Consider the following 27586-nt stretch of genomic DNA (forward strand, 5'->3'; position numbering starts at 1 on the left):
TTGATATTCATCACAAACTTTGTGGTTGTGCTTTATGTGGCGTTTTGCTTATATTATTTTCCAAAACTCTGCTGCCTGTTGATTATTTTTTATTATTGCCAGTTATATCAGAGGAGCAGGTGCTCATGTCTTTTGCAGGTGTTGCATTGGCTTCCATGTTCAAGAAAACAAATGTTTTTGTTGTTGAGTTTCCATTTTTACATCGTAAATCTGATCACTCAACAATGCCCTCTATTATGAAAAAGAAAATTGGATTCTGTTCATTAACTTGTGTTTCATCTTGGCCCTGAAAGCCTAATGGCTAAGAGGCATGTTTCTGTAACACCCCATAATATGGTCTTCTGTGCCTATACTGTACAGTAGACTCAGTATAGCCATGTTGAATCATCGTGCTCATGCTGAATTGGGACACTGAGGTTGAATTAGCACCGCCACCGCAGAAGTCATTGTCCTGCTCATGTTGAATCCGCAGCGAAGAGTCATTACGCCTATTTACAGTCAGCACACCTGTATAGGACCAATATGCCAGCACAGTGCACACTTAACATTAACACAGAACCAACAGGCATATGTAGAGTTAAGATTTTCCTCATTGGGATAGGAATACACTGTACAGTGACATTGCTCAATATCATGTACATCTGTGGTAACCAGCCCTGTTCCTGGAGATCTACCATCCTGTTGTTTGGCACACCTGACCCTACTAATTAGCAGCTCTTATTCCTAGCTGTTGAATGCAGTCTGGTACATGCAGGTAGATCTCCAGGAACAGGGTGGGTTTGCACTATTGTACATGCTTAAGCCATGTCTTCTTGGATATGGTTGTGGATTTTTTTTTTTCACGCCAGCTGTCACCTAGCAGACAACACATCCCCCTGTGCATTTGTAATGGTACCTTCCAAGATGTCAGTGAGTCCTTAGGGGAGGGTAGTTGTGCTGCTATGTTGGTATATTTGGGTAAAAGCTGAACTGTGTTTTTGTGTTTTGGCAACAGAAAACTGTGAAATATAATTGGTGCTAGTAAATTAATCGCAATGGGTAGTAAATTCAGCATTTGGACCCATCTTTATTATTTAGTGTTCTGGCTTGCCAAATGCAAAACTCCAGTTGTTTCCCTCAGTGTTGTCTGTTGATCAGCACTGAGATGCTTCAGATGTGATAATGAGGGCCCCTGATTTCTGTGTGCTCAAGATGTCTTTCCAAAGCCATGGAACATGATGCAATTTACATGTAACTTCATCTCTCTCTTAAGGTTCTGTCTAATCAGTCATCTGTCCAGACAGCGTAATGGCTGTGCATTGATGGAGAAGTGTTTTTGATATTTAAGTAAATTTTTAAGAAGATTTAAAGAACATTTTTAAGAGTGTTTTTCACAAACCTAAATGTCACCCTGAGCTGAAATGAAATCATAAAAAAGGAACCGTTATGTTTATGTCATGACAGAATGATCCGCCACGCATACAAGTGGACCCAGTCTGATTTTGGAGTTGGATTAGTAACACAGGGAATTCACCCAAGGCAGTTAGCCCTCACCAAATTCTCACCATGCAGAGCAGGAAAATCATTTCGGTGGTTTGAAAGTGAGATTGGACAGCGCATTGAATACGGGTGGACATACTGTGCACTAGCTGCACACATTTCTGTCACTTTTAATTAAACAGAGAAAAAATTTCAAATTGCAAATCGTGGTTGGTAATTTTCTAGAGTACAATTTTCCTGCTGCTCAGCAATTGTGGTTGATTTCTTTCCTTGACTTTTTGTCGATTATATGCTTGTGTAAAAGTGCCATAATGACACCCTTTATGACGATGATTACCATATGCCTATTTCATGCATATTCAAATGGAGAAGAATGCGCTGTAATCAGGGCACATACATGTTGTAACAGCAAGGTGTTGATTGACCATTATGACATTCAGAAAGCTTTTATGGATTGGAAATAAACATAAAGCAGTTTGGCGGTGTGTTCAATATGGCGTGTAGTGGGTGGGCTATTTTTCTGTTTTTCTGGTAGGATTTCTCCCTGACCAGAATTCAAAGGCAGGCCAGTCTCTAGGATGCAGGATTCGACATTTGAGAAAGAAAGGGAAGTTGAAAAACTAGCACAGGAATCCATTCTGACATGTTACAAAACCAAACCAAACAATGGTCCGCTGAATGTCAAACTACGCAGAAATGGCAACATAATATTTAATTGCCAAAACTAAGTATTACAATTATTTTAAATGGCTTCGAAGTCTGCGTTTCTTGATTTTCCTCTCAGTTTTTTTTTTTGAGAGCATTGTTTAAATCAAAGTCCCCTACACAAAACTTTCACCACAGGCAGAATAGCAAATTACTCTTCAGTAATGAATCATTCTCAGGAGAGGAAAGCCTGGACTCAGTCAACATAAATTCTTAATTATGTCACCATTAAATCTAAGTATAGTTTTTTCTTCATAAACACTTGGCAAATTAAAACTAATAAAACTTTACAAAACTGTCTCTGATGAAAAAAAGGAACACTTGAATCTTGGAGTTGATCAAGGTCCAGACTGAAAACTACCTTTGATTCTCCTTTGATTCTTTAATGTCGGAAGGTAGAATTGATGCACTGAATTTAATGCAATGAAGAAATGTAGGTTATAATAATATTTATACGGAATCACTGTACCTAGGGACATTTGTGTTGTGCGTCAGTAAACACTGAAGTTAAGCTTGATTCACTGAACAAAGGCAGTTCAGATTTAATGGCAGGTCTTGATGATGATGGTCTTGTAAAAATTTAATGTTAAATTCCTGGCTATTCTGTTGATCTTCCTCTTGAGCTTAACACCCATTGGCTGTTTCCAGGGTCCATTTCAGATTTTGGTTTTTGACCAATTCACACTACGCGAATCGGTCTGTTAGTCAGCCGACAAAATCTAACGTGTTTGAAAACTAATCTTGGTCAGCAAAATCGGGAGTCTTGAGCTCTGTCATGCTAGAGGATAATTGGCACCAGCAGTCGGCCTGACTGGCTGCAGTCGGGATTAGGATGGGAGGAATCATCGGCAGGTGTACACCAAGCCTAATATGGGAGGACTGAATCTGAGCAGTGACCTCATGTTTCGTGCATCTCAGCACTTCACATCATTCATAATCATGAGGAACACATCCTGTAGATATGTCGATGATAACGACAGAGAGGAGGGAAGCGTGTCCCCGAAAGTGTAATTATCAAGCTTTTGCACAGAAAATGTAATCACTGCTGCAGGCTAACTGGTGAATCTGCTTTTACAGCATTGGACAGTAGCCGAAACAAGGAATACTCTTGAATAATAATTAATTAATAAATGATCAATGTTCTATCACTTTTCCATCAGGATATCTCCCTGACAATCAAATAATTGGAGATAAAAGTGTTAAATGTTGTCTCTTATTCAACCCAAAGGCATTAGACAAACATATCATTTACTGCAAATTGGGTGTGAATTTGCTGTGAATTTCTTTCATTCAGTTAGATTTATACTGTTGCTGGTGTTCTTCAGAAATTCTTAAATTATTTTGACATTAGTAATCCGTTTTAAAACTGCACTTCATCTGCACATACAGTTTTTGTTTCCATGACACCAGGCTCTTTTATCTTGAAACATATAATCAAAAAGTGCATGATTACAAACTTGTCTCATTTCCTCATGCGTTATTAATAACTAATTTCTTCCCAGGTGAAATGCAAAGTTCTTCAACATTCCAAGTACAGTGATTGTGCAAACTTGCTTCATGTAGCGTGTTTGAGAATTGATAAAATTAATTATTAATTAATTATTACAAGAAAGTCTATTTCTTTCATGCCTTTTATGTTCTTCCTGCAAAAGTAAGTAAACGCTCTGTTCCATTTAATCACATATTCATGTAGTAGATGCACTACATTAGAATTGCTTCACCTTCTATTCTATTCTATATTCTATTGTACAGATGGAATTTTCCAAATAGTTCCAAAGAGTACTGTCTCCTACTTTAGATTTGACCCCATGACATTCCCCATGACTTCCAGCCAAAAAAACAACAACTTTGTTCACATCATTATGAGACAGTATATCAAATTGGTTGACAAAATCACACTGCGTGCTAAACCACAGCATAGGAAATCCTCTGGACAGTGCCCCTGTCAGCATATGGTTCTCCACATCCAAGGTCTGAATACTGCAGTGTGTGAGCAGTTAATGGATTCATGACACCTTAATCAGGCTGTAGCTTTACAAGTTGATAGGCTGGAGTTGAACTTTCTTGAGAATTGACTAGTAACCCCAAGCTGCACAACACACTTAACTTGAGTGAATGAATACTTCCATTGATTTATGAATCATGGCTGGTAAGCATAACAGATTGAATTGGAGCAAAGTCACTAAACTGAACATCAGTGGAACAGCTGGTCCTCTTAGCTCACCTGAAATACTATTCCCTGAAGTCTTACAGGTCCATGTGCCATCAATCATTCATCTTTAACTCTCCCCACTCTCACTGTGCAACACCCACTGGTGACAACATTGTCAATTAAAATGTGTTTGCACTTTAAAATGATATCCAAACTCGTGCAAGTCCATTAATATAAAACTCGTGTTTTAACGGATATCTGTATTGTACATTACACACAATAAATGCGCATTTATGGTCATATATTGACTGATTTATTTAATGTTTTGCGGATGGATATTTGTCTTGGAACAATACGGTACTGCGCACGCAGACTCAATTGCCTCAGCAGTGTGTGAACAGTGCGGCATTGAGGCTGCTGCTCGCGCTTGACTGTGGATCGTCTCTGTGGTCGGCAGTGAACGCGTGAACAGTGTGCGCGCCAGCCACTGACGGAGAGGAGCGAGAGAATCGGTCTTCGCTCAGCAACGGCTCTCACAACTCGCAGAGAACAAGGGGGAAGCTGTCAGTTTCCTGAACCTGCTCAAAATGATTCCCAACATCATCTGTTTCCTCGGATTGCTCGTCTGCGGCAGCCAAGGTAGGGAAAAAATATATTCATTTGCGTGAAGGAATAAGTTGCAAGGTTTCATTTCACCCCTCCGCTCACATCTTAGTCTTGATTGGAAGTGCTGTAGGTTGTTAGGGGAGATGTGGCTGAACGAGATGAGAGAAAGGGGCGGATTATTGGGTATGCAGTGTTTTGTAGTTGGAGCACGTCCTTTCGGAGAGAATGCATTTTTTAAATTGTCAATGAAATCGGTGTCTCGTTTTCTGACGTTTTCTCCATCCCTCAATGGTGCATGCATTCATTGAAATGATCGCAGGCTTGTTGTGATATTTTGGTCCGTTTAAACATTTTACAAGTTGTGTATTGTGCCACAATGCCGCTGGAATGTGATCTATGAGCTTTTCTGGGCACCAAGTGAAGCCTTTTCCAGCGACGATGTCGTTCGAATAGAGGAAAGGTACTAATATTATAGGATGTGAATGGAATAAAACGACTTCAGTTAGATAACAGGTGCAGGGGACAGCTAGGCTAGCAATACAATGTTACGAGCTCAGAGTATATGCAAATTATTTTAGCATTTAAGCCAGATGTCGAAAAATGCCTCCATTATTTCTTGTATATGCTGCTCTCCAAGTTTTGGTTACAAGTTCGTAAGACGTGAATCCAAACGTCTACGCTATATTCGTTCTTAATGAAAATTAATGGATACAAGAAGTTGGATTATTGCTGTAAAAAGTTAGGCGAAATGCACAAACACGTCGGGAAGACTGCACGCGATACCTTTAATGTAGGCGCGGTACGATGTATGTAGTATACATTTTGTAGGTATCAAGCCGATAATACGCACAGACGTAGCTAATGTGGATGAAATAATGGAATTGGGTGAAAGTGATTGAAAGCCACGTCGTCTCATTCGTGAGACTGGAGCACCGAACAGGACGCAGGAGAATGTCATTACGTCGTTATGCTTTGCCTTCTCTGTCCTTCGATCACTCTGAACTTTTTTGAGCAATAAAGTGCGCGTCTCCGGGTCCCAGGGGAGCGGAGAAAGATTGTTTGTCTGGACAAAAGATTTGGTTCTTGACGTAGGACGGCAGGTGGGGGTAGAGCGCTATGCATTGATTTAAAACGATGGATCTGGAGGATGCAGATGTTGAGAGCATCCTCCGCCTTTGGCACGTAATGTAGTCAGGGGAGCCGAATGAAACACAGGCGGATTCAGAAACGCCACCTTTACGGGGCTGTTGATATTTTGCGGCACATTCATGCATATTTTCAAATGGCAGGGTATTTAAATTACTATGGTGTTGCGGATAGACGTCCGACGTTACATGAACACACGGTACAATTGGGAAGACACATTTTTATCGAAGATACAGTATTATAGGACTATTTTCTGGCTTTTGTTAACCCATTGTTACTATTAATTTTATATTGCAGTAGTTTCAGCGACAGATTTCCGTATAGCGTGTTTCCTTTTTGTTGCATAATTTGTTTGGTGCAATTTATTGCCTTCAAGATAAGCGGTCCTTCGTTTCTTCTGCTTTATTATTATTTTTTTACTTATTTATTTACGGAATCCATTAGCGTTTGTCGCATACTTTGCCATCCAGATGAGCCACAAAAACATTCGCTTAATTACAACATCAGCTGTATAAAAGGCGCGTTTAGCAATTATATATTTCCCAAGCAGGATGAAATACGATTATCTGCGTCAGTAGTGTAAGGCCCACAATTCTGCTCCTCGGCACTTAAAGTAATGAATGTTTAGTCTACTCAAGTTTGGAGTGAAAAACAAGTAACTGTCAGAAATGTTACCTTAACTATTAACTATGACTTAGCGTGAGGGGCTTTAGATGTGGTCCTCATGAACATTATGAGGTGAAACTTGTTTTGTGGTTGAAGAAGAAGTGCTAATTGTGTAATTGGAACAATTTGTAATAACAATTTGAAGATGCTGCCTTGGCTGACGATGTTGATGATGATGACGATGACAATAAAAACAAGTAGTCCGGATTGCATCCCAATCTCATCAGAGACGTCAATGTTCCTGGTGGACTGACTGATGAGAACAACAGCAAAACATAATTGTGAAGTTGCAGTCATTGCTAATTTCCTCACACCTGATTATGTGTAGCTGTAGACCCTCCAATTTGCAAGGATTTAGTTTGCTATACCAATCATAAACACAAAGGCTGTGATTTAATGAAAGGAGGATTCTACTGCTGTGATGTTGAAAGTGGTTTTCTCGGACATTAGTATGAGCTTGTAGTACAAAGCAGTGAAGGCTTTCGTTCCGTTTCCATTAAATTATTGACATTTAAAGCAATATCAATACTGTTTGAAATTCTTGTCACTGTTCCTGGTTTTCTAGCTTACTTGTTAAAGGCTCAGTTTTTCAGAACCCTTGCTATCTGTGAGAGATACTGCGTATGGGTATATATGCTATACTTTGCATGTACAGCGAAGAAGTGCTGGTTGCCGGGTCGCAGTGGTCTGAATTAGCCCATTTCTTTTAATTTAGGGATGCCAGAGTGCTGTTTAGCACGTAAAGTCACACCGTGACATTTATCTGTGAGAGATACTGCTCTCACATTTTCACTTAGTGGTTTCATCGTAATGTTGCTGGAGGGCCGAGCCATTTCCCCGCTTGCCGACCAGTGGAAGAACAGTAAGAATCATTCTTGCAGTCTCGGGGTAGCGCTGAAAATGACCTCACATATTAACCTCTCTCAGTAGTGTCAAAACTGTTCAGCCGCGAACAATGAGACAAAGAGCAGCGCATGTGGACGGTTTCCCGATAGCGTCTCCTGTGCTGTGGAGTGGCCATCTTCAGAGGCAGGAAGTCGGCCTCTCCTTGTGTCCCTCCATTATGCGAGTGGATAGGCAAGTAAACACAGCTTTACAATGCCCAAGGCCTCGCCTGCCGTGAACAACGCCCCTGCTTCTCAGAACAGCAACACGTCACCATGTTCCAGGAACATTTTACATTAACATTTTTTTTTTGTAGTTTTGCATCTTACTTTTAATCCAAGGCGACTTACAAGTGCCTAAATTCCTCAACAAGTGAAAAGCTTCACATTCATAGATAGCGAAACACGCATGTAGAGCAGTCATAAACAAAAACAATAAGTGCTTTTTTTTCAGCGCCAGCGGCATTGTATCAATGTTTTCCTTTTCCTATTATGCATATTGCACTAACATTGTGACATTTACATGGCATGTTTTTCAACAATGTGAGAAACAACTTTTATTTTATTTTTTATTTGACAGAATTAGTGTATGTGGGCCTGTAAGAGGGAGCCATGTTTAAATACAGGCTTATCCTCTCTTGGGAGGATCATGGCTATACTTAGGAACCAGATTCGCTTTCCCTCTCTCCAGGTCATTGCTAATATACTCTGGAAGGTTGATGGGAGAACTCAATGGCTTGGTAAAATAAATTATGGGTTGGACCAAGCTCACAAGAGACCACTATAAGAGATGTTAAACGCCATAATTAAGCAATTTCTCTGACTCTTTGAGTGAATGTCAGGAGTAGGAGCTCTAAAAGATTTATGTCTGGGTGCAGAGTGCCTGACTGTACTGTATATAGCGCCCATCTGAGCTGCCTAAATGTACTGATCTCCACACTGGAACAGCACACGCTGGAGAGAGACCACACACATACACTAATACACACACACACACACACACACACACACACACTGATCTCCACACTGAGCCTGGAACAGCACACGCAGGAAGGAGTCTCAATCCACATACACTAATACACACACACACATTACACACGATCTCTCTCTCTCTCTCTCTCTCTCACACACACACACACACTCACTCACACACACATACACACACACGCGCACACACACACATACACATACACTGATCTCCACACTGAGCCTGGAACAGCACACGCAGGAGGGAGTCTCAATCCACATGCACTAAGCACACAAACAACTATATACACATACACTAATACACGCATGCATGCACACACAAATAAATCCATGCACACACACACCATTGGGGAATATTATTCCATCCTAACTGAAACTTTCCTGCACTGCTTGATGTCATTGTCATTTAACATCAAATTTGAGCAAAAATATTTAAAAGAAAGAAAATGTACTTAAAATATACTTCCTAGTCCTGCAATTTCCTAAATAATCCCTTCAGTATATTTGTTGTGTATCAGCATGTGGGTTTATTTTGATGCTGTAATAGAATACAGATTGTCCTATTAAAGACATACAGAGCTGTTCATATAAGAAATGGCTTGTCCGTGCCTTTTCATGCAGAGAAATTGATTGTATTATGTGATTAATTGAGTAAAAGCAGAGCACACGCACGGCCTGTATGAAAATGGAATTACTCCCTGAGGGAATTGTATCAGGAAAATCAATTTAAGGAATGGCTGGAGTCAGCGGGCTTGTGAATCATAATAAGGGCTGTTTCAACGTTACAGACATGAGCTTTGTTTTCCTGTTAAAAAGCTGCGCAATCGCATGACTTTTTATTTTTATCCTTCGCCTGGATACACACAGCTTACTTGTGTAATACTGTGTGCATATTGAAAGTCAAACATTAGTCATGTGTATTATAATGTGCTGTACTTTGTTATCATCTCTTGACAGGAGTATTAACTCTTTCGAGAGTTTAATATACAGTACACAGGTTCAGTGTATCAACCTATTGAAGAGATCATACACATCTGTCTGATAAATGAAGTTATATTGTGTCCTGGAGCAGAAAGTCTTTCCAGCTATTACGCTAATACATGCTAAATTAAAGATGCTCTTTAAGCATGGCATTTAGATACATGCCAGAGACATGGAAATGGGATGCAGCTTCATTCTTTAGCCTCTGGGAAGTTGGGGATGAGGAAGAGGAGGTAGAGAACTTTTTCTGTTCTGGCTTTCTCATAACAATGTCTCATAAGGACAATTCTGGTGCTTAAAAGGCTAACAAAACACTTTGATTGATTTTGTGATTTGGGTAGTTGCAATTCATTTGGGCACTGCAGAACCTCCAGAACATTCTATACAGATCACAAAAGGATATTTTTCAGTTGTTTTGGTTACGGTTAACTGTCTTTTTGCCCCTGAGCAAGTGCACCACCTCAGTGGGTTTACAGTACAGTGAAACACACCAGCTGTAAAATGGGCTCATGTCAGAGCTGAGTCGATTGGATGTGGTCTTGGTAGCCAGCATCCAAGGGTTGCAGAAATTCCGTGGTAACATGGGGCTTGTTGACCCCAATATCATGCTTCACATCCTGGAACATCTACTCTTCACAAGTGATACAGCCCAGGATGGTGAGAAAGTCATGATGACTTGATAAAAAAATAAAACTATTCACTGACAGCGTGTTAAAGTGTTAACTTGTTGATGTTGGGCTTTGACTCTATCACCCTAGTCCCTCAGTCAGAAATGAACCACAGATGTCCCTCAAACTACCCAGTAGACATTTTCTTGTAGTGAAAAGTCGGTGAAACTCTAAGCGCTTAGGTGAAAACCTGCCTACATTTATTTGAAAAGTTTCTAGCTGTCACAAGACTATATCCAGGTGAAGCCTGAGCTATATTGGGGATAACCTAGTCTGTTTGCATCCAAATGTCTCTCAACCTACATTTCTACCCCTCTAGACGCCTAGATTCTGTTTTGTTTGCTGACTTGGTGCCTGTGTAGTTCCTCGTTACCTGTGACTGAATGTTCTACATTCTACAGTGCTGTAGTGGTTGAGAGGCCACGGCCTCCTACCTCGACCCCTTGGCAAAGTCCCCGCCCACCTCCTTACGGTCTCTAAACGTCTGAATGTCTGGTGAAACGTCTGCTATCAGCAGAATGGATGAATCCCTCATTTACAATATTAAAGCGGAGTAATCTTGTTACTGTAATTGTGTGGGATTTAAGTGCTGCAGATGTATAATGGAAGATTGATTTTGATTGTAGATGTTCTTTTGGTCTCGCTACCCTCTTATACTCTTTTTGCATTTGTAGATATTTTTTCACTTGAAATTTCCCTCAAGTGTTTAACACTGTTTTGTCTGAATCACTTCTCATTGCCTTGTCCTTGCCCTGATTGAACTTATTCAGCTTTTATTTTGCTTGAGATGTTAAACCATGTGATATAGCCTGGCCATTCTGTCACCCTATGTCTGGGGTTCTCAAACATTTTTCTGACCCCACATGTAGTCATATCTTGTGACTACATTACATTACATAACATTATTGACATTTGGCAGATGCTCTTATCCAGGGCAACGTACAGTTGATTAGACTAAGCAGGAGACCATCCTCTCCTGGATGCAGGGTTAAGGGCCTTGCCCAAGGACCCAATGGCTGTGTGGACCTTTTTGTGGCTACACCGGGATTAGAACCACCAACCTTGCATGTCCCAGTCATTTACCTTAACCACTACTCTACAGGCCACCCCATAAAATAAAAACACCCTTTAGCCACAACTATACTGGAAATATACCACAACCTCTCCTGCCTCATTGCTTTATTGTAGTTTTAATGCTAAACATGTAGCGGCCTACGTCCACATATTTTAAACGGACACAAATTGCATTTTATATTTTTAAAGATTTTCAGGCGACCCCATCCAGAAATCAGGCGACTCAACATGGGGTTTGGTGGGCAAATGTGATAGAATTACGCAATTGTGTAAACATAACTTCTAGAAACACTTCACAGAGAGCTTTGTCAGCTAGGAAAACTGGTTGCTTTACTTTACCAGGGGATTTCATGAGTCACACAATCATTGTATTGATCCTCAACACCATCACCACTTACCACCTATGGGGTCATGCTGTTTACCGTGTAGCATCACATGCTAACTGTAAGCGTCTCATACAAGCTACCCTCTGTATTCAAGCCACAATAGAATACACTGTGTCCCTACTGTACCCAGAAGGGCTGGATGAAATGGGCCATGCTTTTTTCCTGGTAAGAAATCCTTCATCGTAGCGTTTGGGAGAAACGGCCATTGTGAACAACGCCGAGGGCATTATGGGGCTTTAAGTGGCCGAGGCGTTCAGGAGTTAAGGAGTCTTTGTCGCGGTGTTCGTTTGCCTTACCTCGGAGTGCTTCTCCATCAAAGCGTGTGGCGATCTGATTGTGACTTGATTTGTTCTGAAGGATGGGGCTATCAGCAGCTCGCTCTGCTTTCCGCCGGTGTGAAAGCACGGGATGTTTTCGGCGCGGGGGACAGAGGAACTGCATTAGTCTCTGTTGCGCTCGATCCCAGGAAAAGCGCTGGGAGTCACGTGAGCGGATTTACCGGGATGCTCTTTCTGCTCCACAGAACTCTTATTTCGCAGTGAAATGAAAGGACGGTCGTGCCAGATTTTATCCCTCCTGGGGCCTGACGGCTCTGGACCTAATTCTTCTGGAAGACGAGGAGCAGGAGGACAAGCTCCCCCACAGCCTGGGAGAGGAGGCGATAACCTGCCTCTGCAGCAGGAGGTGCAGATAACCTCCGCGCTCCTGCTAGATCTCCAATGCCTGATCTAGGACCGGGAGCCGATGACCTTGAGGTCGCCTGCTCCAAGCGAGGATGAAAAAGATGGCAGATTTACACAGGTAGTGCAAGGTTCACTCTTAAATGAGAAAAAAAAACCTTGCAGAGAAGCCTGTTTTTCAGGTGACATCATCGCAGTCTGGGCCTGGCCTCTGATGGGGTTGTGGGATGTGGCGTGAGTCGGGTTGGGTGCAGTCAGGCGGTGAGGCAGGACAGCAGCTGTTTTAATTGCCTTGCAGCTCTGACTGAGTCCACGTGACCGCTCCGCAGACAGTCAGCCAGGCTGAACGCTAATCAAAGTGAATTGCGGTGAATTGAAGTAAAGCGGAATGAAGTGAAAAAAATGTTATTTGTCTTAATTCAATTGGGCTTTTGCTGGATTTGATCCAGACTAAGCCGAATTCAGCTCGACTGAATTTACGGGAAGTGAATTGTTGAATTTAACTGAATTGAGGAGTATAGGTCATGTGATGTTTCCGAGCCTTGTCTGGTCCCAGGCTCTGGTTCCCTCATATCTGTGGGGTTTTAATGAGCTCAGTAGGATCATCAGGATTAAGCAAAATAAGACCACCTTCTGAGCCTCATCGCCACACATAACCTCATTTGCCTTTTACAACACAAAACTGAGTAAAATTAGTTTTTTACTTTTAGAACCTTTTTCAAAAAATAACATACTTTGTTGTGTGCCTGTATATGTGTGTTTGTATGTTTCTGTGTGTTTTTGTGTGTATGTGTGTGTGTGTGCATGTGAGAGAGCCTCTGTGTTTGTGTGTGTGCACTTGTGTTTATGAGTCTGTGTGTGTGTGTGTGTGTGTGTGTTAGGATGAGGATGAGGGGGTCCTGTTGGATGACAGAAGTAGTTCAAAGTTCAAAAAGTTATTGGACTGTTCTTTCCATCAAGAAATGCCATCAAGGGACATATGGGAAAAGGTCTTTCTAAAGTAGGACTGGGATGACCTAATTTGACAAAAATACACCGCAGGAATGAAAACCATAAATCTGAAAATTTTACAGACCATCCGTTAGCTTTATTAAAGTCCTGCTTATTTGACATTGGAGTAAACTAACTTCTGCATCACTAGGGTCACTTGAAGTCGATGTTGTTATGCTGTTACTTGGGCAGGTGGCGAGACTGTGGCTTCACCAGAGCCAGGCTTATATTACCCTCAGCCAACCATTAACCTGTCTGACCTCAATCCTGCCTCCCCAACTAACAACTGACAGCACTGCTGAACCCCTCACCATGGGAACAGCAGCAACTGAAGCTATACCTGAACTTCACACAGAGATGAGCACTGACTCTGCTATAGCTGTACATGACTCCCTCTCACGTAGAGATGAGCTTATTGAGCACTGACTCTGCTGAAGCTAGACTTGACTCTCACACAAGGAACATCGCTGGATCAGCTAAACTTAAAATACCTAAATGGCCCGAATGACTGTTTGTTCTAAATACTGGGACAATTATAGCATTACTGAGTACAGATTATTTTCATGACACATATTTTGTCATGAAAATTATGTTTCTGGTATTGCTGAACTTCTGTTTTTGGTGTTGTTCAACAAAGAGCAGTTTAGAGGGAAACAGACAGGAAGAAAACCACCTAAAAATAATGCACTTAATTAAACTATTTTGCTTTCGGAAAGGAGAAAATAATGAATGTTACTTTTCACTATTGACATTAGCAAATGACAGATGATCATTGTAATGACAGCAGCCAGTGGTAATTCATTGCTGTGACATTAATACGCCTGATGTTGGGTACTTATGTTCCACAGCCACAACGAGACATGAATCTTGTTGTGCATAATTAGATGTAGTATCATATTCATTAGTAACACTGGCACATACACCCCGTTTGTATTCCCATGAAGGCCCATGCTCTCCATTCCCATTCCTTCTTTGTTTAAACCTACTTTTTAACTGTGAGGGCAAAAACTGATAAAGCGTGAAGCTTTTGGATGGAAAAGCCTGGCATTCAGATGTTTATGGTGCAAACTACAGTACTGTGCAGAAGTCTAAGATTTCCAAATACTCATTTTCCAAAAGATTAAATTTTACAGAGACATTTTTGTATATATATATATATATATATACAAAAAGTTACATATTAGTGTAAGCAGTAGACTACTTTTTACATAAAAACTTGATCAAGGCTGTCTGAGATCAGAAGCAAGGAGCCCACCAACGTCTGCAGAAGAACTGTGGCAAGTTCTACAACATCCGTGGACCAATCTCCCTGCTGATTTTCTTATAGAACTGCAGGACAGCGTTGGCTATCTCAGAGAAGTGATGCAGTTTTAATGCTGAAGGGTGGTCACAAAAAATATTGATTTGATTCAGTTTTTAACTATTCTGCCAAATTACTAAAATGTAATGTAAAATGCATAGTATGTTTATTTATTGAAAAAATCTTATCTGTACAGAATGTTATACAGGTGCCTAAGACTTTGCACAGTACTGTATGTCACAGGAGTTCACAAAGTGTGTATGAGTGATTTTAACAGCCACCACCAGCCTTTGAACTTTGCCACTGTCTTCATTTAACCACATAAAATAAGCCCAACGTGTCATCTGAAAAATAAGCCTCAAGGCTCCATTGTGTTTATCAAACGTGCAATTTGTCTGATTGGTTGGTGGGGATACTCAGCAGGTGAGTGTGGGATGGATTTGTTTGAATGATGTAGAAAGGAACAGTTTGATGTCCGCTAAACAGCTCTCATTTTGGACGAGCACAGCCAATCAGAACCCACTTGAGTGACTGCTGCTCCAATCAGGGATATCGACTTGGGGATAATGCTCACACAGCATGGTTCATTGCACAAGACTCTGGACGGGATGGCTGAGTGAACGCTGATGAACTAAACATCGCCGTGATTGATTGATTCCCTTCTTTCCAGCCATTGGTGGAGGACAACGGGAGGTGGTTTAGCGTAACTTAATGAATTAAACATAGCTTTGATTGATTGAGTCCATTCTCCCTAGGCAGAGAGGTTGAGAAACGTGTAAATGGGAGCCACTTCAGTTCAGACGGTGGCAATACAAAGTGTTTTGCCAATAATGTCCTCTGTTAGCGGTGCTGAAAATGACCAGAAGTCCATGAACTTGGCGTTGTAACAGCTTTGTGCAGTTGCCCTGACATGGCACCTAAGGGTCATGGTTTCTGATCTCAGTAGATAGAAGGGCCAACCTTACCTCAGTAGCCCCCGGCTAAACGCTAATACAAAAGACCCACCTCCTCATCCTGCACTATGGCTCCCCTTACCTTGTTTAGCTAACCTCTTTTGTTGGATTTCCTTCTGGTTGAAAATCTAGATGTAGTATTTCCAATGTATTTACGATAATACTTGTTGGTTTGTTTGGCTAACTTTACACATAGTGATTTTAAATGGACCTTCTGTACCTTCTGTACCTACCTTATCACAGTTTTTTATTTCTGAGACACACTGATGTTCTCCACTTCTGTACATTGCACTGGATAGTGTTGTCTGCCATGTGACTGGAATGTAATTGCATGTAATTACACAAAAATTATAATCACCTTGGTAAATGAGGGGGCGACAAGTATATTGTTCCTGTGTTCGATCTGCACTTTGTTGTACGTAGTACATGTGTGACTTATCCATTTGTTAAGAAAATAACATCCCAGCAAGTTCATATACAGTGCAGTCCGTAAGTATTATTTGGACAGTGGACAGTGTTGTTTTTCGCTCCGTATTCCAGCAAACAAACAGTGGAAATAAAACATTCATAATATGGTTGAAGTGCAGACTTCCAGCTTTAATCTAGTTTTTACATCCAAATTGGATGAACTGTGTAGGAATTACAGCCCTTTTTATACATAGTCCCCCCAATTATGGACTAGTCTGATTGCCTGTAATTATGGTTACCAAGGCTGAGAGAAGCAGTGATGACTGACTTTGAAAGAAAGGTGTTTTTTCGGTGCATTTGGTGTGAACTTTGGTGTGAATTAATCTTTTTGGTTGATTGGCCTTCTTGTGGAAGAGGGGTGTTGTGTTCTAGTTGTAGAATTTCAGATATCTGTAGAGGATGCCATTTCACCCACAGTCTGTACTGATTGCATTGTGACCCAAGAAGTGTCACTACATTGGCATTTATATTATTTTTGTCAATCACAACCTGTACAATTAAATTAAAGTTTACCTATTGTTTCATTCTGGTAAGGTTCACTATGTTGTATTGAATTTGAAAGAAGTAAAAGCACACTGTATTTGGCTGCTGAGCATTGCCAATATTTCCAGTTGGAAGGTTGCTCTCCTCCTGTATGTTCCTCCTGGTTCCAACTCCTTTTAAAGCTCATGTCTCCGTGATTGTATCCCAGAGGAGGAGAAAGGAAAGTCTTTCCTCCCTGGTCCCTAGAGTGTCCGTGCTCTGAGAGAAATGCTGTGCTTGGGAATGACTTCCCAAGAGCCCACTGTGCTTCCCGCTGCATGTGTTTAGCTGTCAGCTCTCCAACCCTATGTTGATTTTGCTCTCTTAATGAGTTTCCTCTCTATCTGTAAGGCTGTTTCATTACAGCAGAGACATTCCTTTTTCCAGTGAGTGAAACAGAACGGTGTCTTCTGGGTCTCAGGATTGTGGAAACGGACAGGCCTGTAGTGTGGTGTTTTCTCTCCTGTGATGTGATTGGGTCACTTTGTTATTGACCCTCGCTGTTGCTTGGTGCAGCTTTACATTGGCGCTGCCGGAACACCTCCCGCACAAGCAAAAAACGGAACGACCACACAGCACAAAAACGAGCACAGAGCTGTGTACACTGCAGGCTTAAATTGACCACTTCTGCTGTCTCTTTCTGCTATGTGCCTGGGTCAATTACACAGGACCTCAAATCGTGCTTCTTTCACGAGTTGAGTGAAGCCGTTCTCTATCCGAACATTGCAGGGCAGTTCGGTTTTACATTGAATTCACATTTCTTTTTTTTTTTTTAAGATATTTTTTTAGGCCTTTTTCAGCTTTATTGGACAGTATATAGTATAGAGAGACAGGAAGAACGGGAGCGAGAGAGAGGGGAAGACATGCGACAAATGTCAGACGGTCGGATTCGAACCGCCGACGTCGTGGCTCACAATGAGCATGCGGTCAGTGCTCTACAGGCTGCGCCACCAAGACACCTTGAATTCACATTTCATGTGGTGCATCTGTTAACATGCTGAGAGCTATCAATGGGATTTTGAACTTGCGCATTAGCCCTTTAAGGTGTGAGATTACAAATAATCTGAACATTAATGCTGATGTCACAATCACTGCTGGTAGTTCAAAGCAATGGAGTTCTAGAACATCGACCTTCTAAAAACGTTTTAATAAGCCTACTCTTCAAAGTTAAAGGCTGAGAGTCCCTTGGCCATGGCTTTTCCATTACCTGATTCTGAGCTGGGAAGTCCATGTATCAAGTGCCCTTGTGCAAGCTACTTATTTAACATGAATTACTTCAGTAAATACCCAACTGTATAAATTTTATGTTAAAGAATGTTAGCTGTTTAAAAGACCATTTCCTGAATGCGGCAATGTAAAATGGCTGACGTTGGTTTGTTTGATATTTGGCATCACTGCCATTAAGGACTGTTCCTTGGCATTAGGAACCCAATGACGTACTGTACAACAGCCGCGCAGGAAAATAAAACAAAACAGAAAAACTTCTAAAAAATACAAAACAAAGCAATTATGTGTTCTCTTCTGCAGTATGTAATTAAGAAGATAAATTATATTCATCAGACACTGTTTGTTTGTGCTCCAGCCATTCTGAAGGTGTACAGATACCTTTATGACTGAATTCACCCTGAAATGGGTGATAGTGTTGCGCATTTCAGCCAGGGAAATTTTCACCTGAGCATGAACAATTATCAAGTTTTTATGTTTTTCGTACCCTGGTGCATTTGTATTTGTTAAACTGGAACATCCAGAAGAAAGGGAAGCTGTGGTAATTATTAACAGGTGAGTGTAATACAGATTCATTGTGGGATGGCCTACAGGCATGAAAGACCCGCGTAGAGTCTCTCAGAGGGAATACGTTTCTGGTGTGATAATTTAATGTATTATCTTCGCTTGTGTATTTTTCCTTTTAATTAGAGGCCATGTGAAATGCTTTCGCAATCGGCAACAAGGTCATACAGCTTTTATATTATCATGTGGTTTGTTTTTTTCAATCGCATGGAACCTGCTAGGTTGCTGATTGGCTGCCTTTTCCGCACTCAATAGATAAAATGATTTTTTCCCGGAACCATTTTACTTGGCCTCTGACATTTGGTTGTTTACTACCGCATAAGGTATGAAGAAAAAAAGATGAAATATTGACTCTAAGCTTTTAAAGAAACATGTTTCTATATATAGTGCAGCCGTATCTTTCATGTACGAACAAACCAGCACCCATTTCCTGATTAATGTACTTTTTTGTAATACTTCAGTTTTGTGTTGTGTGACGGGACCTCAGCTTTTTCTTGTTTACAAATAAACTTGATATGGTCATTAGATCATTTGAAGACCGGGATATTTTGTTCAGTTTGAGAAAGACTTACTGTAGATGTCGAAAGTCTATCTGAATCCAGGCATTGTGCTATGAAATTGAACTGCCCCACATGATGGTGAGACATAGAGAGAAAAACATGGACTATAAATCAGAGTCCATTGACCATGTTACGAGGATGAAACTGGATCACATCGAATGCCAGGAAACGAGGGGTCAACAGGTCGTCCCCATGGCAGCGCTCATTATGACCGGCCTCTGGCTTCCTGTCCGGAGTTCCACCCAGCGCACTTTCACACCGCAGCGCACCGTGACCCCACCTTGCCCTTTCATATAAAAAGAAAATCCCGCCCTCGTGCGAAGCGCTTTCCGCAAATACGTACGTGGAGTTTACGGTCTCCAAGGAAAACCCAGCAGCGCCGTTTAAACAGGTTAAGTGGTGTCGGTAATGATCATCTGTCTACGTGTCGGCGCTGAGAGATCCATAAGCGCGTGGGCTGAGCGGGTTGCGGGGATATTGTCACTCGAGGGATCGGGGCATCGTGGCCGCAGCACGTCTCTCTGCCGGGAAGCTCAGCTGGGATCCCGGCGTAGCTGTAATGAAGCCCGGCGGGAGATCACGTGATCCCGTTCCTGGCATCACGATAAAGCGATCCGCCCCACTGAAAAGGCAGCTGTTTCCCAGAATCCACCGCTGTACGTTGATGAGCTCAGTGTCCTCTGGAAGAGGACTCCGTGCCCAGACACTTCAGGCTGTGAACTGTGTGGGTCTGATTGCTTTCAGGACATCTGGGTGGACGAGGGCTTTTCTGATTTATTTGCCCACTGCACTCGACTTTTAAGGAAACGTGGAGTGATTTTACAGCGAATTACATTTTTGAAACTGAATCTGAACACCATGTTTCCCCCACTTCCTCCACTTTGTAGATATCGGCAATAAAAATCTCATTTGAAAGGAATTAAAAAAGAACAATAAATCAAATAAGACTTTATTAAATAAGACTTCATTAAATAAGGATCGTATTCCCCTGTTCCTGAGATGAATTAACAGCAAACAATAAACTCCCTGGAGTTCCTTGTCTTCTCTCCGCTCACTATGGCCTAGACTAAATCAATATTTGTCTTTACCTTTGGCTCACTTTTAATCTGAAGTCTAAGCCTTCTCCCTTACAAATACAACTACAGCAATCAAAATGAACTTGCCAAACACAGTTGAGGAACAAAAATACACTTGCAAATATTTATGAGGCAAAGTTAAGTTGATTAGCCTATCCCTATTCCTCTCTCCCTCTTTCACCCTCTCTCCCTCTCTCTCTGTCTCTCCCTCTCCCCCCTCTTTCTCCCTATCCCTCTCTCCCCCTCTCTCTCTCTTGTCTCTATCCCCCTCTTCTCTCTCTCCCTCCCCCCTCTCTCTCGCCATCTCTCTCCCTCGCACTCTCTCCCTCACTCTCTCTCCCACTCTCTCCCTCCCTCTGTCCCTCTCCATCTCTCTCTCTCTCTCTCTCTCCCTCCCTCCCTACAACAGCTCTCTTATCAGAGGGTCCACCTGCTGCACGCAGTCTAGCTCTCTCTACCTCTGGGGGCCAGGTCACCAGATTAAAGCGCTCCATTCTCATCCCCTTCACTTCTGACACCTGCGCCAGCGATAAGCCCCTCAAACCCGCGCTCCCCGTCGGTCGCCCTTCCCCAAAACACCCCGCCTCTCTGGAGCGCTGCTTGCCCAAGCATGTCCGACGTGCGCACACACCTGTGGGGCTCTGGGAGAGAGAGAGAGGGGGGGGGGGGGGGTCTAACCTTCAGAGAGGAGCCACTCACTTCTCTTCTCCCAAACTTTGTTCTCCTCAGAACTTTCCTCGCTCCTGTAGCTGGTAAAGGACTGTGTGATTCACGTTATAGTTGTATGTTTGTGTGTATGAATATGTGGTTTACAATGTGTGATTATGTGTGTATGTTTGTGAGTATGAATGTGTGGTTAGCATTGTGATTGAGCATATGTTTGTGAGTATGAATATGTGTTTAGCATTGTTATTGTGTGTGTATGTTTGTGAGTATGAATGTGTGGTTCACAATGTGTGATTATGTGTGTATGTTTATGAGTATGAATGTGGGTTTAGCATTGTGATTGTGTGTGTATGTTTGTGAGTATGAATGTGGGTTTAGCATTGTGATTGTGCATATATGTTTTTGTGAATACGGTAAATGTGACAGTGTAACTGTGTTTATGAATGTGTGCTTAGTGTTGCTATAATGTATGTCTGTGTTGATGAATGTATGTGTAGCCTTGGATGTCCATGTGTACTGTACGAATGTTTATTTTCCATGGTGGTCGGGTGAGTATTTTTATGTGTATGAATTTAGCTTTCCAGTGGGACTGTGCCTATAGTCATGCGTGACTGTGACTTCATCTGTTTCTCCTGCGGTGCTGAGAGAGTTTTTGTTGCTTGGCTGCTTTGTATAAACTGGCTGTCTGAATATATGAAGATAATTGTTTTGCAGAGGGGTGATTATGCCCAGGCTCTGTGGGTAAACAGCAGTCATATCTGTGTGCTGATGGTGACAGAAATAAAGCGGGAGATAATGGCCTTTTTTCATAAACGGACAGTAACAACACCAGAGAGGGCTGCGGTTCAATAGAGCTCCAGTCTCTCCGTCTCTCCCTAAAGGTTGAGATTAGTAACTATTAACTGCATTTCATTTTCTAAAGCTGAAAACCCTGCCCTGATTGTGCAGATAATATCGAGTGGAAGAGAAACCAGAACAACAGCCTGTCAAATGCCGAATGAGCTGAACCCATTACAGGAAGAGGACCTTAATCACAGAACATATGAGTCCCGGTTTACATGAAAAGCTAATAAATGAGGTTGCCACAACAATGCTCAGTAGGTTATTTTGGCGTTGCAGCAATGTTTCAATGTCACCGCATGGATGGTAAAATTATGATTTTAAAGTGATAAAATTATGATGGCAAAATTATAGAAAAACTATGTGCTTTCAAGTAGTTTTTTTAACCAAGTGGAAACAGAGCATGGACAAAGCCATATTTCCCTCAGGGTTAAACTGTGGAAGCAAGATCAACTTTTAAAATGTATTACCACTATTTAAATGGGGAAAAATAGCTAAAATACCTCTAGTGTCAAGTCATTATTAGCTTAGTTAAGTACATTTTCAGAGCAGCCTCCTGAAAATGGGCTGTTTGGAAAGCATAGCTTGAAATTGAGCTGGTCATAAGCTGGTCTAGCTGGGTATGAGCTGGTCAACCAGCCAGTGCTGGTAGCTTGTCTGAGCTTGTCTGTTTCAAAACATATTGTAGCTCGAGCTGGTCAAACCATGTCGAGCTGGAAGCTGGTCTGAACTGGTCAACCAGCTAGACCATGTCGAGCTGGGTGCTGGTCTGAACTGGCCAACCAGCTGGCAGTGGTTTCAAAATCTAGCTTGAGCTGTTTTTTTCAGCAGGGTGTACCTGCATGTTGTGTCCACATACTATATTACCTTTCGGAATTGTAGCTTTCATAATTCATATCTCTTTCATGAGAACAAAACCAATGTGTGGCTTCAATAGGCCTGGCCGTGGTACAGCAGGAAACACAAGGGCCCGTGCCCGCAGCGATTTGTAATCCTACCGGAAAGTAATGATTGGATTATCGAACTCTTGCAACAAAAAAGGATCACTCGTCTGAACGCCACTCAGCCCCTCTAAACCAAAGTCCACGGAGAACCCGACTGCGTCTTGATCCTGGAGCCTGTTTACAGGGGCGATTATCTCTCGCCAACATGAAAAATAACTTTCTACTCGGCTTAATGAGCCCGGGATCCGAATGGAAAAGCTCCCTTTGAATCAAAGTTGCCTTCCACACCTACATGCTTCTGGCTCACTCGCGCCACAGGATTTTAGGGGGAGGGGAGTAATCGCAGTCTCGGTGGAAATCATAGGTGCTGTGTGTGAACACGCACTTTGTTTTGGCCGTGAGCAATTCTGTGTGCGGAGAATCTCTGAGTTTTCAATAAACCCTGATGAGGATTGCCATTCAGCAGTGACCCCCTCTATGGCCTACTTACAGTTTTAGATAAAACGGATGAGTCAGACATCAGAGAAGTTTCTCATAATGGAGTAAATTGCTAATAAAATAACCGTCTCCTCAGTTTGGATGTCAATGAGATTTCTGTGATAGCTCATCAGAGATCCGTAATGAGGGTCCTCTCTTCAGGCCTGCTGATGTCGTGACCACCCCCACAGCTCTACTGGCCTATAGTCTCCCTCTGTTTGGGGGGGGGGGGGGGGGCGTCCCTTGCTGGAAACTCTACAATGGTCTTAGCTGGTCTTAGCTGGTCACGGCTGGTTAAAGAGATACTGAGATGGTCTTAGCTGGTCACAGCTGGTTAAAGAGATACAGAGATGGTCTTAGCTGGTCACAGCTGGTTAAAGAGATACAGAGATGGTCTTATCTGGTCACAGCTGGTTAAAGAGATACAGAGATGGTCTTATCTGGTCACCGCTGGTTAAAGCTGGTTAAGCTGGTGGCCAAACCGGTGGCCAAACTGACTGCAGGCTGTTCAGTAGCTGAAAAGTTGGTTGACCGGCTAAAACCAGCTAAGTGTGCTGAACTCAGCTGAAACCATCTTGGCTGGCTTAGGCTGGTTGAAGCTGGAATTTTCAGTCGGGATGCCAAACTCTTGTGCTGCTGCCGTTCATCCGAAGGGAAATGACCGCAGAGGCCTCCCAATAGCTTTCCACCCAGGCCTGTCAGCCTTGCAGGTCACAGTCCAAGACCCATAGTCCTCCAGTCCCACCTGCCCTCTCAGTACAGGAGGCCCCATCTCTCCTCGCTGGTCTTCCAAGTTTGGAAAATGTTAAATAAAATAAAATGAAAGAAATGGAATGGAAAGAAGGAGAGAGAAACTATTTCAAGCTAGCTTATCATGTGAGTCTGTGCAAATCCCTGTGTGTGTGTGGAGGATAAGTCCGAGCACAGGTAGCGAGATGGCTTTTTGGAGACGCAGGGCTGCACTCTCAGTGCGCGTTCGACTCTCAGTGATGCAAGGCTGGGTTGGTCAGCCTGGAGTTTTATCTCACTGATACAGGACCAGGACCAGGACCAGGACCCGTACAGACAGTGCCCTGCAAAAGTATGGGAACAGGAGAATGACATTTTTTTTTATTTGAGCTGTATACTTAGGTATTTGGATTTGAGATCAAAAGCTGAATAAGTACAATCAGCTTTTATTTTGTGGTATGTGTGTATTTCACATATACAGATGTTTTTGTGTCGACCCTCCCCACTTTATTCTGGGCAATAGTAAGATCAGGGATAACTGACAGGTATTACAGTAACTAATCAGTGTTTCATTTTGCATGGAACTCTTTACTGTTGGAGGGCAGTGAATGTACACTCACTGAGCACTTTATTAGGTTTTTATTCTACTTATCTTTGAGACTTATTGGTCTTCTGCTGCTGCAGCCTATCCACTTAAGAGGTTTAGCATTGTGTGTTCCGAGTTGTAATGTGTGGTTATTTGTGTTACTGTCACCTTCCTGTCAGCTTTGACCAGTCTGGCCCTTCTCCTCTGACCTTTCTCATTAACAATGCATTTTTGCATGCAGAATATCTGCTCACTGGATGTATTTTGTTTTTTTGCACCATTCTCTGCTAACTCTAGAGACCGTTATACGTGAAAATCACAGGAGATCAGCAGTTTCTGAGATATTCAAACCACCCTGTGTGGCACCAACAATCATTCCACAGTCAAAGTCTCATTAGATCACATTTCTTCCCCATTCTGATTTTTGGTCTGAAAAACAGTTTAACCCCTGACCACGCCTGCATGCTTTTATGCATTTAATTGCTCCCACATGATTGGCTGATTAAATATTTGTATTAAAAAGCTGGTGTACAACTCTGCCTAATAAATTGCTTACTGAGTGTATAATTGTATCCGTAAAACTAAAATGTTAAATAGAAACAGCCCATTAAAAGAAACTGTAGATTTGTGGTCTGATTTCTTGGTTGATACTGAGGTATACTTTGGATCAGTGCCTTGTGGAACAATCAATTTGCTCCTCAGTTTTAGTTTCCTGAGCAAGAGTTGGGGAGGGGGGGGAGGGGGGGACTTGGTTTTTTTGATTTGTGTCCATTGGCAGCTACAGGGGCCCCGAAAAAAAACAACAACAAAAAAAGCTCATGACATCAAAGACCCGCCGCCATATTTCACCGTAGGTATGACGTCCTTTTCCCTCTGGTGCCAGACCCCCTGCTGGTGTGCCCTGCCAAAAAGCCGTTTTTTTGGGTCTTATCTCACCGTAACACCTGCTTCTAATGCTGAATTTTGATTGGACCCAGGTGCTCGTAACTGACTCAGTGAGTCAGCTGTCAGCAGACGAAGCGGATCTCTCTCGAATCGCTGTTCATTTGGTTGTCTCCAGAGTGCTCCTCACTGGTGCAAATGTTACTTAATGTGCACCTGTTTCATGATGGAATAACGCCGTCTGTGATCCTTGTTGAGATAGAAAAGATTGCATCTGCTATTATGATTTATGAATCATAAATATTCTTATTATTATAGTGAATTATGAATGTAAAACAAGAGATTTACCTTTACCCATAAGTTCTGCTTGAATATTTAGAGGGATCAGAATGCATAAACCCTGATAACTGCAACCCTGTCCAGGGGTTAACCCCCCCACAGCATACATTTTTTAAAAGAACAGCTGTCAAGCGCTCATTTCTGCTGAATTATACTAATCAGCATATCCCAATCACAACATGAAATCCCCATCTTTATTACACCAAATTATTTTCTTGGGGGTTGTCTTTTGAGCTGTCTTGCAGTATTCAGGGCATTATAACCCCCCCATAAATTACATCCTTGGCCGCTCCAAGTCTGTGCCTTCAGTATACCTGCATATGAAACCTGAGTTGTTCAGTGGGTATTGAGATGAGCCTCTATAAGACAAGCAGGAGGGTGGGGAGATTGAACTGGTCCCTCATACAGAGTCACGCTGAGGTCTTTGGCTTTGCCCTGACTCTGTGTGCGGAGTGGGGGCTTAGACCGGCGGCTCAGACCGGTCTCTCCTGCGTCCCTGGGCCTGTGGACCTGAGCCTTACAGATGGACACAGCTGCCGGTCCAGTTTCCGATAAGCCCTTTCTTCTTCAGACAGAGTTGCTGTCTTTTACAGTGCAGTTAAATGTCTCTGGAGCCGGGCAACTTAACGGAACATAACTTTCATTACCAAGGACAGGTAGGGAATAGAGGAATAGAGGGAGTGGTGGAGTGGGGCGGGAGAGGAGAGGAGGGGACAGGACACGATGGAGGCCGAAAAACTAAATTAGGAGAGACCAAAACGTGGGCGATGGAAGGGCGTGGGTGAGTCAGAGGTCAGTCTGAGGTAAGCATGGCTTCGTGGGCCCCAGAACCCCCCCCCATGTAATAATGCCAGCAGCCCTTCAGGGGACCCAGGTCAGCTCGTGCAAATTAATACTGCGCTCCCGGCAGCACAAAAAAGATATGAAAATATATCATGGATTTATTTATTTATTTTTGTTCTTTAAGGGCAGAATTTTCTAAAACCTTTGTGAAATGCCTTCCAGTACACGCAGAAACAAGCAACGCAATTTTTGTTGATGTTGTGTTATTTCGTTTTACGTATCGGAATTGCTGGAAAGGAGTGGTTCCATATAAGACGACTCCAGTTAGCAGCAATACCAGCTAGCCTTTCTGAACGAATTAAGGCCGCTGGCAGTAGCCTACCGATGATTGACAAGGCGCTCTAACACGCAAGCCCGATATTAAGTTGTCCACTTGTCTTTTAAAATGTGAGTAATTGGAATAAACAGCCCCGCACCCGCCCCCATCATCATCAGCGGATATCCCTCACTCAGCCTCTCCCCTCCCCTGACAGACAGAACCCCCTCCAGCCAGCCCCCCAGGGTGCCCCCTGTACGAGCAGCCCTCAGCCTGTCATCTTCTCTGGAGTGAGATAAAACCACGGCAGCTCATCCAGGCAGTCCCAGTCCGGGTCCCCGCTCACCCTTCCAGAATGATCTTCATTCTTTACTTTCCCTCTACTCTCCTCCTGTGTCCCTTCCCTTCCTCAAATCATCCGGAATGTTCCTGTTCTCCCATTTCGTGTCCTCGTTGGGTTGGGTTTTGATGTTCGCTAACGTAGTAGTGTCTGGCAGTAGGACTCACCGTTTGGGTTGTGCATCTTCCGATTCTCTAAAGACTCCGGGCCAGATTTACAAAGGGATATAATTGCAGCGCAAAATTATCTGCTGTGTTGTGGTTGTGCGTACTGACACATTACAAGATGGCAATCCAAAACCACTGGAGAGGAGAAACATTTGGAGCAAAATTGCAAATACAAATAATTATTTTGGCATAACAAAAAGGAACAGCAGCTCATGTAAAGAAAAGATGGCTAATTGGTGGACAGAACATAATTCAGGTAAAAGATACAGGCATTTCTTGGACCAAAGAGCCTTTCCTATCTTGTTCTGTTTTGCTTTGTACTTTGTCTTCCCTAGGCTCTGTTTGCCACAGAGACTTCCTTATTAACATGCATTTTATAGAATGTGCGTGGGGCTATATCAGTGCTCAGCAAATCAGTGCTCTCAGGAGTTCATAAAATCAGTATG

The 27586-nt window shown here is 42.5% G+C and overlaps 1 protein-coding gene across 1 annotated transcript in view; it reads left to right on the top strand.

Annotated features, from left to right (window-relative positions):
• The first annotated feature begins 4793 nt into the window (after positions 1-4793).
• LOC133116666 (neural cell adhesion molecule 2-like) overlaps positions 4794-27586 on the top strand; it is a 282790-nt gene continuing 259997 nt past the window's right edge. Inside the window, exon 1 of the mRNA XM_061226498.1 lies at positions 4794-4975. Coding sequence (XP_061082482.1) covers positions 4924-4975 — 52 coding nt within the window. The 5' untranslated portion in view covers positions 4794-4923. The remainder of the gene's footprint in view (positions 4976-27586) is intronic.

Source organism: Conger conger, chromosome 17 (genome assembly GCF_963514075.1).
Source record: "Conger conger chromosome 17, fConCon1.1, whole genome shotgun sequence".
Taxonomy (NCBI): Eukaryota; Metazoa; Chordata; class Actinopteri; order Anguilliformes; family Congridae; genus Conger; species Conger conger.